Source organism: Leucoraja erinacea, chromosome 7 (assembly GCF_028641065.1).
Source record: "Leucoraja erinacea ecotype New England chromosome 7, Leri_hhj_1, whole genome shotgun sequence".
Taxonomy (NCBI): Eukaryota; Metazoa; Chordata; class Chondrichthyes; order Rajiformes; family Rajidae; genus Leucoraja; species Leucoraja erinaceus.
The window spans coordinates 33473159-33492800 of NC_073383.1; the positions used below are offsets into that span (position 1 = coordinate 33473159).

Below are 19642 nucleotides of genomic sequence, written 5' to 3' on the forward strand. Positions count from 1 at the left end.
TATGTTCTATAGCACTCGAAACTAAGAACAAAGATTGGCCAAGAGATGATGAGAATTTTTCTTACGATACAATTTGTATTTCTTATTGCTGCCACTTAGCGACATCATCCAATAAATGACTTGAAGTTCCACTCTGATAACACCATGCTCTACCTCATCAATACTTTTCATGACCCCTCTACACTATGCATTATCCACTACATTGTCAAAACCTTAAAACAGTATCTGGACCTTGTATAGGGGAGCGAGCTTGGCCAGGTGACTGATGTTTCAGTGGAAAAGCATTTTGGGAACAGTGATGACATCTCCATAAGTTTTAAGAATAAGGATAAGTTTGGACCTTTGGGAAAAGTATTAAATTGGGATAAGGTAAATTACAACATTATTAAGCAGGTGCTAGAGAGAGTAAATTGGAAGCAGCATTTGTTGGGTTACCATTTTCGCTCAATAACTTGAGTTTTATGAGGTGGCTATGAAGAAGATTGATGAAGGAATTTCTGTTTTGGACTGTAGGAGGATGTAGGCGAGGGACTAAAGTACTTTGCATCTGTATTCACCAAGCAGAAGGAGATCTAGGACAATTTGAGATCAAGAAGGAAGTGGTGTTGGGGACTCAAATTATTAAGGTGGATAAATCCACATGGCCTGGTGGGATTTATCTCAGGTTATTAGGAGAGGCAAGAGATGCAATTGCAGGATTCCTTGTTGTTGTATCCCATATACTGTCAAGTTGCATCACAAATGCCCTTTTCACCTCCCTGTCCACCTGAATTGCCACTTTTATGGAACCATGAACCTGTACTCCAAGATCTCTCTGTTCTTTCCAGAACAAGGGGTCCCAGTTTAAGGATAAGGGGGAAATCTTTTAGGACCGAGATGAGAAAAACATTTTTCACACAGAGAGTGGTAAATCTCTGGAATTCCCTGCCACAGAAGGTAGTTGAGGCCAGTTCATTGGCTATATTTAAGAGGGAGTTAGATGTGGCCCTTGTGGCTAAAGGGATCAGGGGGTATGGAGAGAAGGCAGGTACAGGATATTGAGTTGGATGATCAGCCATGATCATATTGAATGGCGGTGCAGGCTCGAAGGGCCGAAAGACCTACTCCTGCACCTATTTTCTATGTTTCAAACTCTTCAGGGCTCTATTATTTACTGCGCGTGTCTTGCCCTGGCTTGGCACCTACTTGGACAGTTTGAGTGCTGCCCTACCACACCTCACACTCAACAGTTACATTTCATTTGCCATTCCTTGGCCCATCTTCTCAACTGATTTTGATATTATAAACATAAGATGTCTTTCGCCATGCCACTAATTTTGGGGTCATCTTCAAATTTACTGACAATTTACAAATTTACATTATTATCCGAACCATTAATTTAGATAGCAAACAACAGTTAACCTAGCACTGTCCCCTGTGGCACTCCACTGGTCACTGGCCTCCAATCTGAAAGACAACCCTGCATAACTACCCTTTACCTCCTTCCTCCAAGGCAATTTTGAATCCAATTAATTATCTCCCCTTAGATTGCATGTGATCTAACCTTCCAGACTAGTCTACCATGTCGGAACTTGTCAAATACCTTGCTAGAGTCCAAATAGAAATCACCCATTGCCCTGTCCTCATGAGTTCTCTTGGTTAGCTCTTCAAAAAACTATCAGATTTATGAGAGATGATTTCCCCCACACAAAGCCATGCTGACTCTAATCAGTCCCTGCCTTTCCAAATGTTGACAGATCCTATCCCTCAGAATCCCCTCCAATACATTTCCCGTCAGGCTCACCAGCTAGTAGTTCCCTGGCTTATCCTTATTGCGTGTCTTTAAAAATGTTATAACATTAATACCCTCCAATCTTCTGGAACTTCACCTGGCTAAAGATAATACACATTTCTCTGTAATTTCCCGCAATTACCCTTCAACGCCCGACATGGTCAGAGGATGCATTGGTCATGCACTAACAATTTATCCACCTTAATGCACTATAAGACTGCAAATAGTTCCTCTGTGGTAATTGATGCATGGTCTGAAACATTTCAGTTATGTTCAATAACTCATCATCCATGATCTTCTCCATATAGAAATATGCATTTAATATCTCCTCCTCATCTCTTGTGACCAGCGTTGCCCTGCACTCTAACATGTTGGCCCTGAATCCTCACTATCTCACTATAAAAGCCTCTCACTTGGCAGTCATCCTATTACCTGCAAACAATAGACAATAGGTGCGGGAGTAGGCCATTTCGCCCTTCGAGCCAGCACCACCATTCAATGTGATCATGGCTGATCATCCACAACTGCATCCCGTTCCTGCCTTCTCCCCATATCCCCTGACTCCGCTATCTTTAAGAGCTCAATCTAGCTCTCTCTTGAAAGTATCCAGAGAACCTGCTTCCACCGCCCTCTGAGGCAGAGAATTCCACAGACTCACATCTCTGTGTGAAAAAGTGTTTCCTCATCTTCGTTCTAACTGTCTTACTCCTTACTCTTAAACTGTGGCCCCTGGTTCTGGACACCCCCAACATTGGGAACATGTTTCCTGCCTCTAGCATGTCCAAACCCTTAATAATCTTATATGTTTCAATAAGATTCCCTCTCATCCTTCTAAGTTCCAGAGTAAACAAGCCCAGCCGCTCCATTCTCTCAGCATATGACAGATCCGCCATCCTGGGAATTGACAACTGCCCTGCCATATTTCCCAAGATCTGGTTTGGGTTTTACCCCTTCTGTAGTACAGTCATCTCCATATTGATAGATTAAGTTTAGTTTAGTTTAGAGATACAGCGCGGAAACAGGCCCTTCGGCCCACCGGGTCCGCGCCGACCAGCGACCCCGCACACTTTCCTACACACACTAGGGATAATTTTTACATTTACCAAGCCAATTTATCTACATACTTGTCTTTGGAGATACATTTTTCCTGAACACACTTAAGAGATTCGGCCCCATCCAAACCCTTAGCACAATGTCAGTCCCAGTACTTGCCTAAGTGATGCCTTTTTTTGTTCTCCTGTTCGCCTTGAGGAAAGAGCTATGGTCATCCACTTTCTCCAAGCATTCAGAAGGTGAAAAATTGTTGCAAAGCCATTGATACACCGAACCGAAAGTTAATTGATCATGTTTTTTCTGCTAAATTTGTGCTTGTGCTGACAGATTAACAGCAAATATACCAAGTCAAAAAATAGTAAAACTTATTTCAATCTTTCAAGATCTGTAGTGACGTTGTAACATCTGGAGAAAAACTGGGCGGCAAAAAAAGATTTTCCAGCTGCCCATTGATGTATGAGTGGTATCAGGAGCATTATGTTGGAGCAGCTCATGGTTTGGCAGGAATCTATTATTTCCTGATGCAGGTATGTGGCTAAATCCTCATCTTTTGAAGTGGGTGAAGTAAAATGCAGTGTACATTATCAGCAGTGCATATGCCATTCTTTGTTTCAGGCTGTCCTTCAGGTTTTTGCTTTAGTTGACATAGATGACAGTGAACTTGGTAATGACAAAGATCAGAGTAAACAGTCTGATGAATGTTAGGAACATGCTTTGTAAAGACTGTTGTAAACATTAATATATTGATTTGAGCCAAATTAGATTTGTTAAATATATTTAAATAAAAGCACCTGGTTGCTTCTAACTTAATATAATGATTAGCCAGAATCCTGAAACAATAGATATTTGTTCAAAATATGGACACAAGGAACTGCAGGTGCTGGAGTCTTGCAGAGAACACAAAGTGCAGGAGTAACTCGTCAGGTAGCATCTCTGGGGGACATCGACCCTTGGGTTCCTTATACATTTTTCCGCTCTCACCTTAAACCTAACCTTCAGTTCTTGATACCCCTGCTCAGAGAAAAGACTACGTATTTGCCCTATCTATCTATCTATCTATTGGTCTCTGTAAATTGCCCCAAGTCTGTAGGGAGCAGTTGAGAAAGTGGGATAGCATTGAACTGGTGTAAAAGGGTGATCAATGGTAGCGTGGACTCAGTTGCCTAAAAGCCTGTTTCCATGCCTTATCTCTAAACTTAACTAAATTAAACCTACCATACATAACCTTATCAAAGATCTTTTTAATGTCCAAATAGACTACGCCCTCGTCAACCTTCTCGTTTTCTTTTTCAAAAAACTCAAATCAAATTTGTGAGACACAGTGTCAAGACTTTGAATAAGAACTGCGAGTGCAGAAGGGAGGTAGTCAGCAAAAAGAAGTGAGTGGAGGGGTTAGGCAGGGGCTGACAAGTGACGGATGGAATCTAGTGAGGAGGACATGACGGGAAGATTGTGCCAGGTGAAGGAGGACAGGCAGAGTCGGAGACAATGGCTGGTGGGTGAAAGTTAGAATTATGAAGAAAGAGAAAACGGAAAGGTGGAGCTGAGTAGAGATGGAGAGAAGGCTGGAAGCTGATGGGTGGAAACACAAGAGCCTGCATTTACTGTAATCTGATCAGGAAGGAAAGTTATGCGGAACCAGATAAATGAGGGATGATGAGCACATGGAAGTCGTTAGGAGAGGGAATGGGCGAAGCTGAATTTATACTGTGTGGGCGATGTAACCAGGCGGAGGAAGGAAATGAAACTGGATGACAAGGTTGGGGGTGAGCGACAAGATAGAGGGAGAAAGGAGCATAGTGAGTGTGGATTACCTGAAATTGGAAAATGTAGTATTCATACCGTTGGATTGCAGACTACCCTGGTGGATTATGAGGTGCTATTCTTCTAGTTTATATTTGGTCTCATTCTGACAGTGAAGGAGGACAAGGATTGACAAGTTGCTGTGGTAATGGAAAGGGAATTGAAATGGCATGTAACTGGATGCTGAAATCATGCCGAAGCCAGGCGACATTTTGCGTGCTGGTCTCAGAAAAGAATCTACTGTCATACATTACAACCGTAACACTCTTTTGTCTTCATTTCATCAGCAGTATTTCTTCACTAAATGTTATACCCTTTATTCTGTGTCAGTACTCTAGATTGTAATCATGTATAGTCATTTATTTGTCTGGGTAGCAGGCAACAAAAAGCTTTTCATTGTAGCTCAGTACGTGTCAATAATAATAAACTAAACTGATAGGCACTGCAGACAGAGTGTAAGTGCTCGCCAAATGGACACCGCATCTACATTTGGTCTAGCTAGTGTAGAGAAGGCCATATTGAGACCACCAAGTGCAAAAGATGATGTTGGAGAAGGTACATGTAAATCTGTCTGAATAAGGGTCCCAACTCAAAATGTCCACTCCTTCCACAATTGCTGACTGGCACTGAGTTCCTCCAGCTCATGATTCCAGCATATATATAGTTCCTTGCATGGCCATGTAAATCTTTGTTTGACTTGAAAAGGCTGTTTGCATCTCTGGATGGTGGTGAGGAAGGAGTTGTAGAGACAAGTGTTACACCTCCTGGGGTTGCAGGGAAAAGTGCTATGGGATGGGGGGGGAGTGGGAGTGTAGGAGTTAGCAAACAAGATTAGTTTAGTTTAAAGATACAGCCTGGAAACAGGCCCTTTGGCCCACTAACTCTGCACCTACCGATGATAACCCTTACAGGTTGAACCTGGGGCTCTGGCACTGTTAGGCAGCAACTCTACTGCTGTGCAACTGCCGCCGCACCACAAATCACATCTGCGGAAAGTAGAAAGAAGTGGGATGAGGAAGATGTGACTGGTAGAAGGATCACATTGCATCTGACTGAAATGGCATAGGTTCACATGCTGAATGTGAAGGCTATTGGGGTGAAAGATAAGGCTCAAGGAGTCTCTATGTCTGTGCTGCCTTGGTGAAGGGGAATGAGAGAAGAGGTCTGGGAGGTGGAGGAAATGTGAATGAGGGCTCCATCAAACTTAGTAGGGGGAAGCATATTTCCAGAAGGACATTTCAGATATTGTGGCCTGGGGCTTCGACATCGGGAGAGAAATGGAGAACAGGGGAGAGAAAAGACTGCCTTCCATCACAGTGGGTTCACTGTGATGGATGTTTTTGTAAATTGAATTAAATGTATGTCTGTAGGAAATTGTATTTGTTTGTATGGCTGTGGAAATGTAGTTTCGTTTGAACCTCACTGAGGTTCAAATGACATGTCATAAATATTGAATTGTATTGAATTGAATAAAGCTTCATCATAAGAACAGATACAGATCAAATAACAGTGGATCATCCAAGGGGTTCTGGACATAAAACCCAGGCACCCAGAATAGTGTTACTTTATAACAGTGTTGAAGGGTGGCTTCCTGGATATACAAATATCCAGAATCATAGTTGACAAAACAAAACAAGTATACCTTGAACAATCAGTCTGAAGAAAGGTCTCAACCCGAAACGTCACCTATTCCTTCTCTCCAGAAGTTACCCCAGCATTTTGTGTTTATCTTGAAGAATATTTTAAGTGACAGGAATATGTCTTTATCAATGCGTTAATACAGGAAGTTACAGTAGTGCAGAATAAGCATATCCCACACCCAATGGCTAGATTCAGGTCCCCTTTAAAGCGTTTCCTTATCACCTTAAATCTATGTCTCTAGTTTTAGAATTCTCTGCCTTGAGGAAAGAGCTGTGGTCATCCACTTTATATCTCTCATACTTTTATATCAAGTCTCTTCAATTGTTCAATCTTGGTTAACCTTTTGGTTAACATTTCATATTTAAAATTAGAAATTGCCATTGCATTAATTACAATTGAGGTAGATGCTTTGTGGACATAAATGTACTTTTATTTCACTAGGGAAATGCCTTGGTTTTCTTTCAAGTTTTTGTTATTTACTCAAGTTATTATTCTGGTAAATCAATACTGTTCTCCCTCAATACTTCCTAAAGGTGTGTGTGCTTTGAATGTTTTTTTGCTCTGCCTACCACAATTTAATCATTTGTGTACATAAAACTATATGAGGCAAGGGTCATATGTTTTTCGTTTAGCAAGAACATGCAGTAGAACAGACTGCCATCTAGTGTATCAAATGCAATTTGAAATTAATTGAACAAAAGGAAATGAAGTAAAAACGTTTAAAAAAATGTTTGTAAAAGAGAAAGCTGCCTAATTTCATGTTTCCTCTTGTTAACTATTTTCCTCTTGTCATATTTTCATAGAAGTATAGAGCAGACACAGGCAATGCTTTAGTGCTTCAACGAATATTATGCATGCAGTCTTGATATTAGACTTGACTTTCATAGTAAGAGAAAATATTTATTCCGTTGTTGTTCCTCTTTCTCTTTAGCCAGAATTCGGGATTGATCAAGATACACTTCTTAAAATGGTGAAGCCCAGTGTGGATTATGTTTGTCAACAGAAATTTTCATCGGGCAATTATCCTGCAAGTATAGGCGAATCCAGAGATAATCTAGTTCACTGGTGCCATGGGTCGCCTGGAGTCATTTACATGCTCATACAGGCTTATAAGGTATTCTTGTTTATGCCTGCAAGTAGTATCATGGATTAAAATGTTCTTGTTTACATTTAACATCTTCACAGTTTGGGTAGAGGCAGATCTGTAATTTAGAGTTCATAAACTGTTCTTTGTCACTGTGTTCAGCAGTTAATGGCTTTTAAATAAACCTAATAACCTCTTTGCATGCGCCCACACTTCCTGTTGCAGGGAGACCAGAAATACAGAGTACTCCAAATGTCACCATCCGAACATATTTTGCAATTATACATGACGACCCAACTCCTATACTCAATAACAGGTGATCAATGGTCTGCATGGACTTCGTGGACCAAAGGGCCTGTTTCTATGCTGTATCTCAAAACTAAACCAAATATGAGCGATTAAGGCAAACGTGCCAAACATCTTCACTAATCGCTAATTTTGTGGAACTATGCATCTGCACCCCTGGTCTCACTATTTCACCACACTCTCTAGTGCTCTACTACTTTGTGAGTCCTGCCTGGGTTATCTTATCAAAAGGCAACACCTTACATTTATCTGAATTAAACTCCATCTGCCATTCCTTAGCACATTGACCCAGTTGATCAAGATCTCATTGTAATCCTGCATAACCTTCTTCCATTATACCACTAATTTTAGGGTCGTCCACAAACTTACGAACCGTGCCACCTATAATCTTATCCATATTATTACTATAAATAATGAACAGCAGCATAGCCAGCACCATTCCTTGTGGAGTTGTAAAATGCGTTGTTGTAATATGAAACTGGCTGGATGGGACAGTTTTTTCTAGTCCATGATTTTGTATCTTGATAACAGTAGGAAATTTATATTGGACAAAGGACAGAAGTGCTCAAGCTTCCTATGGATAATGACAGGATGACAGCAAACAGAAAGATCAATAAAAAGGAAGAATTAAATGTGAATAAAACTTTTGTGGAATAGACCAAAAAAGCAGGAAATTAGAAAAGCCAAAACGATATGTACATTAACAACAACAGGGTGAATATTGAGAAGGTAGGATCATTGATGAATAAAGGAAGGAATTTATGTTTGGAGTCAGAGGATGTAGGCGAGGTACTAAATGAGTATCTATATTCACCAAGGAGAGGACATGGAGGAGAGTGGGATGAGTATGGATGGAGTGTGCTAAACCAGTTTGAAACCAAGGAGGTGCCGGTGTGTCTTTTGTAAACATTAAGATGGACACATCCACAAGGCTTGATGGGAGTGTTTATGGCAATTAAACACTCTTGACTCTAAATACAGTAAATATAAATCTGAGCAGTACAATTTAGTAGGAAAAAGACTTACTACTTAGAAGATGCTTCTGCAGGTTTAGAGGAGCAAAGAGATCTCGAAGTACAGATACACAGGTCTCACAGTTGTGCACAGATCAGCAAGGCCGTAAAAAAATAAACTAGGCACTGGGATGTATTTCTGGAAGAATGCATTTGAAATGTAGGAAGGGCATGATAAAGCTGTATCAACCTCCATCAATTTATACTTATAATAATGCGCATAATTCTGATCATTACATTATCAAAACAATATAAAAGGTACAGAGAATAGGTACAGCGATTAGGGGAAATGGTGAGGGAACGCCAGTCAGTAAAAGACAACCAGATTGAGAAAAGAAGCAGGTGAGAAAAGGCTTAAAAATGATGAAAAGTTTTGACAGTGGATGCAGAGGGAATGTGGAATATTAAGAGGGTATCAGAACGATGGTCACGAAGGAAACCAGTGGACGACAGGATTTTTTGAATGTCGAACGGATAGTGGTTGGAGCAAATAATATAGATGCATTTTAGGGAAAGTTGGACAAATTGTTAAGAGATAAGTGAATAGAGTCATATGCAGATGGGTTGAAATGAAGTTGATATGAGAATAGGGCATGAACAATTATGGGTTGAATTTTATGTTCAGTTTATTTGTATTATGTCCAGATGTCATATGTCCATCTGTTTTTATTTAATCTGTTATATGGCAATAGATTTTCAAGGATGAAAACTATCTGAAAGATGCTGCAGATTGCTGTGACGTAATTTGGCAAAGAGGGCTGTTAAAAAAAGGATATGGACTATGCCATGGTCCTGCTGGGAATGCCTATGCTTTTTTAGCCATGTTCAATCTTACTCAAGATAAGAAGTATTTGTACAGAGCCTGCAAGGTATGTAATAATGTCTATTTGTTAGAGAGAATATACCACACATTTTACATTTTATAATAATGGAGTCATAGATTAAAAATTATGGAGTCATCTTAATTAAAAATAAATAACTGAAATATCACATTTACATAAGTATTCAGATCCTTCACTCAGTAATTTGTTGAGGCACCCATGGCAGCGATTACAGCCTCATGTCTTGTTGGGAATGACGCTACAAGCTTGGCACACCTGTGTTTGGGTAATTTCTCCCATTCTTCTCTGCAGATCCTCTCAAACCCTGTCACGTTGGATGGGGAGCGTTGATGCACAGCTATTTTCAGGTCCCTCCAGAGATGTTCGCTCGGGTTCAAGTCCGGGCTCTGGCTGGGCCACTCAAGGACATTCACAGGCTTGTCACGAAGTCACTCCTGCGTTGTCTTGGCTGTGTGCTTAGGGTCGTTGTCCTGTTGGAAGGTGAACCTCCGTCCCAGTCTGAGATCCTGAACGCTCTGGAGCACGTTTTCATCAAGGATCTCTTTGTACTTTGCTCCATTCATCTTTCCCTCGATCCTGACCAGTCTCCTAGTTTCTGCCGCTGAAAAACATCCCCACAGCATGATGCTGCCTGATTGGTGGAGTGCTGCATATATAGTTGTCCTTCTGGAAGGTTCTCCCATCAGAGGAATTCTGGTGCTCAGTCACAACTGCATCAGGTTCTTGGTCACCTTTCTGACCAAGACCCTTCTCCCCCGATTGCTCACTTTGGCCAGGCGGCCAGCTCTATGAAGAGTCCTGGTGATTCCAGTCCTTCCATCATAAGAATGACGGAGGCCACTGTGCTCTTCGGGACCTGCAATGCTGCAGAAATTGTTTTATACCCTTCCCCAGATCTGTGTCTCGACACAATCTTGTCTCGGAGGTCTACGGACAATTCCTTCATCTTCATGGCTTTTTTTTCCTGACATGCACTGTTAACTGTGGGACCTTATATAGACAGGTGTGTGCCTTTCCAAATCATATCCAATCACTTTAAGTTACCACTGGTGGACTCCAATCAAGTTGTAGAAACATCTCAAGGATAATCAATGGAAACAGGATGAACCTAAGCTCAATTTGAGTGTCATAGCAAAGGGTCTGAATACTTATGTAAATGTGATATTTTAGTTATTTATTTTTTATTACTTTGCAAATATTTTGAAACGCCTGTTTTCGCTTCTTCATTCTGTGGTATTGTGTGTAGATTGATGATAAAAAAAAAAGAATTGAATCTATTTTAAAATAAGGCTGTACGTAATAAAATGTGAATAAAGTGAAGAGGTTTGAATACTTTCTGATTGCACTGTATGTCCTCTGGATTCCCCTACCTTTGGTAAAATACTGTGCATTCACCCTATCAAATCCACTCATGATTTTATAGATCTCTATAAGATCACCCCTTGGCCTCCTGGGCTCCAAATAACAAAGTTCTACTTTACCCAATCTCTCTATATCACAGGCCCTCGAGTACTGGCAACATCCTTGTAAAATTCCATCCAGCTTAATGGCACCCTTTCTCCAGCAGGGTGAAGGACAATATGCCAAATGCGCCATCTTGTGTTAAGATGTTGCTCATTGGCATGTTAACATTATTTACATGTGGCATACTTTGACCTGCTTTGTACAGCATACAATGTTAGTTGGAAGCATTGAGAATTGCTTCTCACTCTGAAGCTTGCTCAAGGAAAATTGGGATATTTGGTAGCAATTCATAATGTAGAGCATTGTGCTGCACCAAATCCCCTGGACTATCAATGTTACTCTCTCTTTAAAGAATTGCACTGGCGAAGGTTTAATGAGAATTGGTCAATTTGGAACTGAGGGGAAAATGACAGGGAAACAAGCTATTTTATTCCTTGAGTTTCTTGGGAAATGTTAATTGAGGAGATAATTGGTATATTAAGTTCTAGTCTTGTGGTTAAGCAGTGAAAGTTCATCTTTATATGTGCCCTGTTTTAAAAGCATCTGCTCTTCATTGAGTGTAGAAAACTCTTTATTATCTGCAATGCTTTATTAATGTAACTATCATCCATGAGATGTGAGTAACATTGCTAGTCCAAGAGATTTGGTACAGTTCGATGCTCTACATATGCTGCTCAATGTATGAATTGCTTCTGAGAATCCCAATTTACCTGGAGCAGGCTTCAAATTGAGAGGATGCTGGGATTTGAGGCCAAGGTCAAACATCACCAATATTAGAGGATGTTAATAGAAGTGAAACAAATACTAAGCATTGTGTATTTTGTTTCATACCTGATGGATTTGTTGTAAGTGCGGATCTTTGGTTTTAAGTTTGCAGAATGGTGTCTTGATTATGGGAAACATGGCTGTAGAACACCGGACTCTCCTTTCTCTCTCTTTGAAGGTAATAAGCATTTAAAATCTCTTTCTACTGGAAGCCCTTGTACTGCGGCTGTTTTGTTTTTGTTTAAGAATGCTATTTTACGTTCATTGTGATAGATTTTGGAATTAAAATGTTGCCTTGTAGCAGGTGCGTGAGAGAGTCCGGAATGAAGGCGAGGAGCCAGGCAAATTCTGTAGATGCTTTAATGAGCACAGCACACTACTCTCTGCTTTAGTGAGAGACCGAATACTGGTCTTGCGTCAAAAATCCCAGCTCTTATCTTCATAGATGGGAGCCGCCCCTGGACCAGTCCATCAAGTGCCGAGGGGGATGAACCAGGGAGTGGCCTACTCCGCAGGAACCGCCACTGGACCCCCCCCCCCCCCCCCAAGAACCTGAGGCACGAAACGGGCAGGGGGACGTACGGGACGACCAGCCCGTGTGCGCACCACGGCAGGCGCTGGAACCGGAGACACATTGCCAGGTGAAGATTGCGGCGCGGGCGCTTGGGGAAGGGGCCGGAATGGAGGTTGACCTGGAGGATGAGGCTGCGCAAGTCGCACTGGCTGGCTGATGCCCACGTGTGCCGGCTTCAGCCGCGCAATGGAGACCGTCTCACGGCAACCCCCCATGTCCAAAGGAAAGTGGAAGGGCCATACTAGAGGACCTTGTGAGGTCCACACTGAGGAATTGAGTGAAATCCAGGTTAGCCGGAAGTGGTGTTGGGTAAATTGAATGGATTAAAGGCCGATAAATCCCCAGGGCCAGATAGGCTGCATCCCAGAGTACTTAAGGAAGTAGCTCCAGAAATAGTGGATGCATTAGTAATAATCTTTAAAAACTCTTAAGATTCTGGAGTAGTTCCTGAAGATTGGCGGGTAGCAAACGTAACCCCACTTTTTAAGAAGGGAGGGAGAGAGAAAATGGGGAATTACAGACCAGTTAGTCTAACATCGGTAGTGGGGAAACTGCTAGAGTCAGTTATTAAAGATGGGATAGCAGCACATTTGGAAAGTGGTGAAATCATTGGACAAAGTCAGCATGGATTTACGAAAGGTAAATCATGTCTGACGAATCTTATAGAATTGTTCGAGGATGTAACTAGTAGCGTGGATAGGGGAGAACCAGTGGATGTGGTGTATCTGGACTTCCAGAAGGCTTTCGACAAGGTCCCACATAAGAGATTAGTATACAAACTTAAAGCACAAGGCATTGGGGGTTCAGTATTGATGTGGATAGAGAACTGGCTGGCAAACAGGAAGCAAAGAGTAGGAGTAAACGGGTCCTTTTCACAATGGCAGGCAGTGACTAGTGGGGTACCGCAAGGCTCAGTACTGGGACCCCAGCTATTTACAATATATATTAATGATCTGGATGAGGGAATTGAAGGCAATATCTCCAAGTTTGCGGATGACACTAAGCTGGGGGGCAGTGTTAGCTGTGAGGAGGATGCTAGGAGACTGCAGGGTGACTTGGATAGGCTGGGTGAGTGGGCAAATGTTTGGCAGATGCAGTATAATGTGGATAAATGTGAGGTTATCCATTTTGGTGGCAAAAACAGGAAAGCAGACTATTATCTAAATGGTGGCCGATTGGGAAAGGGGGAGATGCAGCGAGACCTGGGTGTCATGGTACACCAGTCATTGAAGGTAGGCATGCAGGTGCAGCAGGCAGTAAAGAAAGCGAATGGTATGTTAGCTTTCATTGCAAAAGGATTTGAATATAGGAGCAGAGAGGTTCTACTGCAGTTGTACAGGGTCTTGGTGAGACCACACCTGGAGTATTGCGTACAGTTTTGGTCTCCAAATCTGAGGAAGGACATTATTGCCATAGAGGGAGTGCAGAGACGGTTCACCAGACTGATTCCTGGGATGTCAGGACTGTCTTATGAAGAAAGACTGGATAGACTTGGTTTATACTCTCTAGAATTTAGAAGATTGAGAGGGGATCTTATAGAAACTTACAAAATTCTTAAGGGGTTGGACAGGTTAGATGCAGGAAGATTGTTCCCGATGTTAGGGAAGTCCAGGACAAGGGGTCACAGCTTAAGGATAAGGGGGAAATCTTTTTAAAACCGAGATGAGAAGAACTTTTTTCACACAGAGAGTGGTGAATCTCTGGAACTCTCTGCCACAGAGGGTAGTTGAGGCCAGTTCATTGGCTATATTTAAGAGGGAGTTAGATGTGGCCCTTGTGGCTAAGGGGATCAGGGGGTATGGAGAGAAGGCAGGTACGGGATACTGAGTTGGATGATCAGCCATGATCATATTGAATGGCGGTGCAGGCTCGAAGGGCCGAATGGCCTACTCCTGCACCTAATTTCTATGTTTCTATGTTTCGTACGATCGCTGAAGGGGCGTCTGGTGCACGTCCCGACGTAGGAAAACAAACGACGGGTGCGCAATGGCGGCCGGATCCTGCCGTGGAGGGCGTTTAAGCGTGGCGATGACGCGGTCAATTGAAGCACCGACCTGCTGTGCGCTGCCCGGCACCGTCGGGAGGATCTCCAGGGCCTGCTGACGGGTCGTGCAAAGTTGATTGGCGCGCTCGCCCACCGACTGCATATCACCACAGCCTAATATATCCCATCTCTAACTGTCATGATATGTCAAGTTAATTTGTGCTGTCAAAAAGTGATTGCAGAATGGAAGGACTAAAGCACTCCAGGTATTCACCTAATGTGCGTGACCTCAATGTGGGTGCCAACTTGGTTAGCCTCAATATTTTTGATTCATGTTGTTAGCTGCCCAGAAATTCCTAGTGAAAGAGAGAGCGAGGAAAGCTTAATTTCTGACTGCATGGCACTATATTTCACTCATTCACTTTTGTACACTATACCAAACAGATGTGCACGTAGTTCAAGAGACACAAGTGTTTAATTGCCACGTGTACAGACAGCAGAACAACAAAATTCTCGCTTGCTGCAGCTTAACAGGCCCGCAAGTGTAATTAAACACAGATAATATATAACAATCAAAAATACAATAAATGGATATTATGATAACCACAATAGAGTAAAAACTGAACTCAGTAGTGCAACCAAAGACACAGTCCATGGAAGATCATGGTTGCTGAGTTTAGTATTGTGTACTGTTCAAAAGTCTGATGTTTGCTGGGAAGAAGCTGTTCTTCAACTTGGTAGCCACGGTTTTCAGGCTCCTTTATTTTCTTCTTGATGATAGTAAAGAAATGAGAGTTTAGCGGTGGAATGGGTTTCAGATTATATTATCTGGCTATTTGATGCAGCGCCTCCTATAGATCCCTTCGATAGTCAGTACCTGTAATGCACACTGCAGTGTCTATCACTTCCCTGGATATTTGGGTTGCCGAGCCATGCCATGATGCAACCAGTCAGTATGCTCTCCACCGTACACCTGTAAGAAGTTCAAGACAATATTCATTGACATACTAAATCTTCTCAATCGTCTAAGGAAGTAGAGGCATTGGTGAACTTTGTTTGTAGTTGCAACATTGTGCTGGGCTCAGGAGAGATTTTTGTTTTCGCTTTAGAGATATAGCATGGAATAGTGTCCATGCTGACCGCCAGTCACCCATTCACACTAGTTCTATGTTTTCCTATTTTCTCATCCACTCCCTACACACTGGGGGCAATTTACAGAGGGCCACTTAAACAAAAAACCCGCACGTCTTTGTGATTTGGGAGGAAACCAGAGTACCAGGGATAAACTCGCAGTCACAGGGAGAATGTACAAACTCCACACAGACAGCACCCCAAGATCAGGATCAAACTAGGGTCTCTGGGACTATGAGGAGCTCCACTTGCTGCGCCAAATTACTGCCATGTTTTAGGATATTTTTTGGCATCGAGCACAAAGCATTGGGCTCCAGGAGCCAAGAACTGGAACACAACTACACGAGAGGACTAATGTGGAGAAATTGCTCAGTGATCGATTTACTGAGGTGAATGCAGCTGCAAATCTTGATGTCTCCAATTGAAACCTAAGAAAGAGATTACAGTATGTCAATTTAGACTGTAGAGTAGAATTGGCAGAGAGAAAATTTTAAATTACGACGTTTAGTTTATTAGTGTCACATGTATCCAAGTACAGTGAAAAGCCTTTGTTGTGTGCTATCCAGTCAAATAAAAGACTATGCATGATTGCAATCAAGCCATCCACTGTACAGACTAAAGCGTACAACATTTAGAGCAAGGTAAAGTCAAATAAGGTCCAATTAAAGATAGATGAAAGGTCTTCAATGAGGTTGACGGGAGATCAGGACCGCACTCTAGCTGGTGAGAGGACGTTTCAGTTGCCTAGTAACAGCTGGGAAGAAACTGTCCCTGAATCCGGAGGTATGCGTTTTCAAACCTCTGTACCAATTGTCTGATGGGAGAGGGGAGAAGAGGGAGTACCCGGGGTAAGACTCATCCTTGATTCTGCTAGTGGCCTTGCCAAGGCAGTGTGGAGTGTAGATGGAGTGAATGGAAGGGTGGTTTGTTTGCATGATGAGCTGGTTCGCAGTTCATCCCATATACAGACCACCTTCTGTGTGAAAAAGATGCCCCTCGGGTTCTTATTAAACCTTCACAGTTATGCATGCCCAGGAACTTAAAGCAGTTCATTCTTTCCACCACCATCCCATCATTCAAGAAATTCTTGTGGATTCCCGGCTTTCCTGAAGTCAACAATCAGCTCCTTATCTTGCTAACATTGAGAGCAAGATTGGTGTTCTGTTCACATTGAATTCGATGTTAAATTTCCCTCCTGTACTTTGACTCATCGTAACCTATTTTTTTGTCTAACAATGGTGGTATCGTGGGGAATTTGAAGGAGGCATTGGAGCTATTAGGCTACACAGTTATGGGTATAGAGAGAACAGAGCAGGGGACTGAGCACACATCTTTGAGGTACTCTTGTATTGATGGTTATTAAAAATAAAGTGTTGTTACCAATTCAAACTGATCCAATTACAAAGGGATGAGCCAAGACACAATTCACTGAGTTTGATGTTAGGTTTGGAGTGGATAATGATGTTGAATTGGATCCTTGACTTCCTCATCCTGGCAGATGAATGGTCTTGGCAGACCACAATCCGCATGAATTAATAACGGCGAGTAGTAGTCGATAAACAACAGCTAGGCATACATGTTCTTAGAGTCACACAGCACAGAAAGAGGCCCTTTAGCCCAACTTGCCCATGACGACCAAGCTGCCCTATCTACACCATTACCACATGCCTGTGATTGGCCCATATCCCTCTAAACCTGTACCTGCCCAAATGTTGTTATAGTTCCTGCCTCAACTACCTCCTCCAGCAACTTGTCCCACATCTGCACCACCCTCTGTGTGGAAAAAAATGCCCCTCCAGTTCTTATTAAGTCTTTCCCTGTGATTATGCCCAGTATAATCATTTGGACATGCGCACGGTGAAACAGCAGTAGAATTGCTGACGAATAGACCCGGGTTTGATCCTGACTACAGGTGCTATTTGTCCGGAGTTTGTACGTTCTCCCTGTGACCATGTGGGTTTTGTCTGGGTGTTCCAGTTTCCTCTCACACTCCGACGATGTACAGGTTTGTAGGTTAATTGGCTTTGGCAAATTGTCCTTAGCGTGTAGGATAATGTACGGGGTGATCGCTGGACAGTGTGACTCGATGTATCTGTAAAGTCTAAATAATGTGGTAATCTTCCATTAGAACCCTTCTATGAAATTAATTCTGCTTCCATTTAGCCAGCTCCCACAGGATTCCATAAGATCTTATCTTTCAGGGCTGCCTACCATGTGGAACCTTATCAAAGGCCTGGCTGAGCACCATATAGACAATATCTACAGCTTTGCCCTTCTTGACAAACTTTTTGGCTACTTCAAAAAAAGTTAATCAGCTTCGTAAGACACGTTCTCCCATGTACATTCCTTGAAAGTTAGAAGGGACAGCACTTCTCATCCTGGTGCGGGTGGGGGGGGTTAATTGGCCAAGACTTTTATGTCTGACACCATGATTTCCCAATGACACAATCCCGTCATACAATGGATCGTGAAATCTTTGGGCTGCGTTGCGCATTCTGAAGGAAAACACTTTCAGCTTCTTACCCATTGGAAGAAACAGTATGTCATTATACCCCAAACTCCCTAGCCACTCTTAATGATTTCTCCATACATACCTACCTTCTCTGTTTCTGTACTCTTTTCAGAAATGATGGCTGAATGCAACAGGATTTGCAGGGTACATAGCAAAGACAATCGGCTTATTCATACAGGCACATGTTGCCAATGAATAACCAACTAAATTATGTCTCTGAAATGAAATGAAAGTAAAAACCTGATGCAAATTAATTGACATATGGACAAAAGTTATTATTTCAGTTCTTGGAATAAGGGAACAAACTGATTTATTTGGGAGAGATTGTAACAAACACGATCTTGGTGCAAGGTTGGATTTGAAAGATGGACCAGACGTTGAGTGCTACGAGTTTCTGATCACCAAACTCGGTAACCTGGGCATCGACCCCTCCCTCTGCAACTGGATACTGGACTTTCTAACCAACAGACCCCAGTCTGTGAGGTTAGACAAGCACACCTCTTCAACCCTCACCCTGAACACCGGCGTTCCTCAGGGCTGTGTGCTGAGCCCCCTCCTCTACTCCCTCTTCACCTATGACTGCACACCTGTACATGGTACTAACACCATCATCAAGTATGCAGATGATACAACGGTGATTGGCCTCATCAGCAACAACGATGAGCTGGCCTACAGGGAGGAGGTCCAGCACTTAGCAGCATGGTGCGCTGACAACAACCTGGCCCTTAACTCCAAGAAGACCAAGGAGCTCATTGTAGACTTCAGGAAGTCCAGAGGCGGCACGCACACCCCCATCCACATTAACGGGACGGAGGTGGAACGTGTTTCTAGCTTCAGGTTCCTGGGAGTCAACATCTCCGATGACCTCTCTTGGACCCACAATACCTCTACTCTGATCAAGAAGGCTCATCAGCGTCTCTTCTTCCTGAGGAGACTGAAGAAGGTCCATCTGTCTCCTCAGATCCTGGTGAACTTCTACCGCTGCACCATCGAGAGCATCCTTACCAACTGCATCACAGTATGGTATGGCAACTGCTCTGTCTCCGACCGGAAGGCACTGCACTTATTATTTATTTTTTATTCAAATCGTTTGCTATGTCGCTCTTCAAGGGAGATGCTAAATGCATTTTGTTGTCTCTGTACTGTACACTGACAATGACAATTAAAATTGAATCTGAATCTGAATCTGAATCTTTGTTACAAATATTTATTATGCATTTCCACTTAATGTTTTTTCCAGAGTTTTTGCTAACACAAGATGAAGATTAAATTGGGTAGCCCTCGAACAGGCACAAGGAACAGAATATATTGTTTACCTTCACCCACTCAATGAAATCAAGTGCCAACTTCCTGGTGCGAGCATATAATTATTTATTTGTGCCATTCATCAGAAATGTGCATGTGCATAGATCAAACTTACACTATGTAACCAGATCCTTAGCTTGGTGTCATAATACAGAGCAACGGTATATTGACACCAAAGATACTGAACATGGAAGAACTGAAAAATGCTGACCATGGGAGGAAGGAAATACTCAGATTTTCAGAATATTCTGTCAACGTTTTGGTGGAAAAGGAAAGGCAAAAATACATTCTGTATTCTTCAGGGCATGAAGCCCTCCAGTATCAAAATAAGGCAAATTAATTGACAAGAATTGAGTTGGCTATTCAACTATTCAGATATGATTGTAGAAATATA

The 19642-nt window shown here is 42.3% G+C and overlaps 1 protein-coding gene across 1 annotated transcript in view; it reads left to right on the top strand.

Annotated features, from left to right (window-relative positions):
* lancl1 (LanC antibiotic synthetase component C-like 1 (bacterial)) overlaps nt 1-19642 on the top strand; it is a 44968-nt gene that overhangs the window by 16486 nt on the left and 8840 nt on the right. The window contains exons 5-8 of the mRNA XM_055638180.1: nt 3208-3351; nt 7200-7382; nt 9364-9540; nt 11848-11920. Of these exons, the coding sequence (XP_055494155.1) occupies nt 3208-3351; nt 7200-7382; nt 9364-9540; nt 11848-11920 (577 nt within the window). The remainder of the gene's footprint in view (nt 1-3207; nt 3352-7199; nt 7383-9363; nt 9541-11847; nt 11921-19642) is intronic.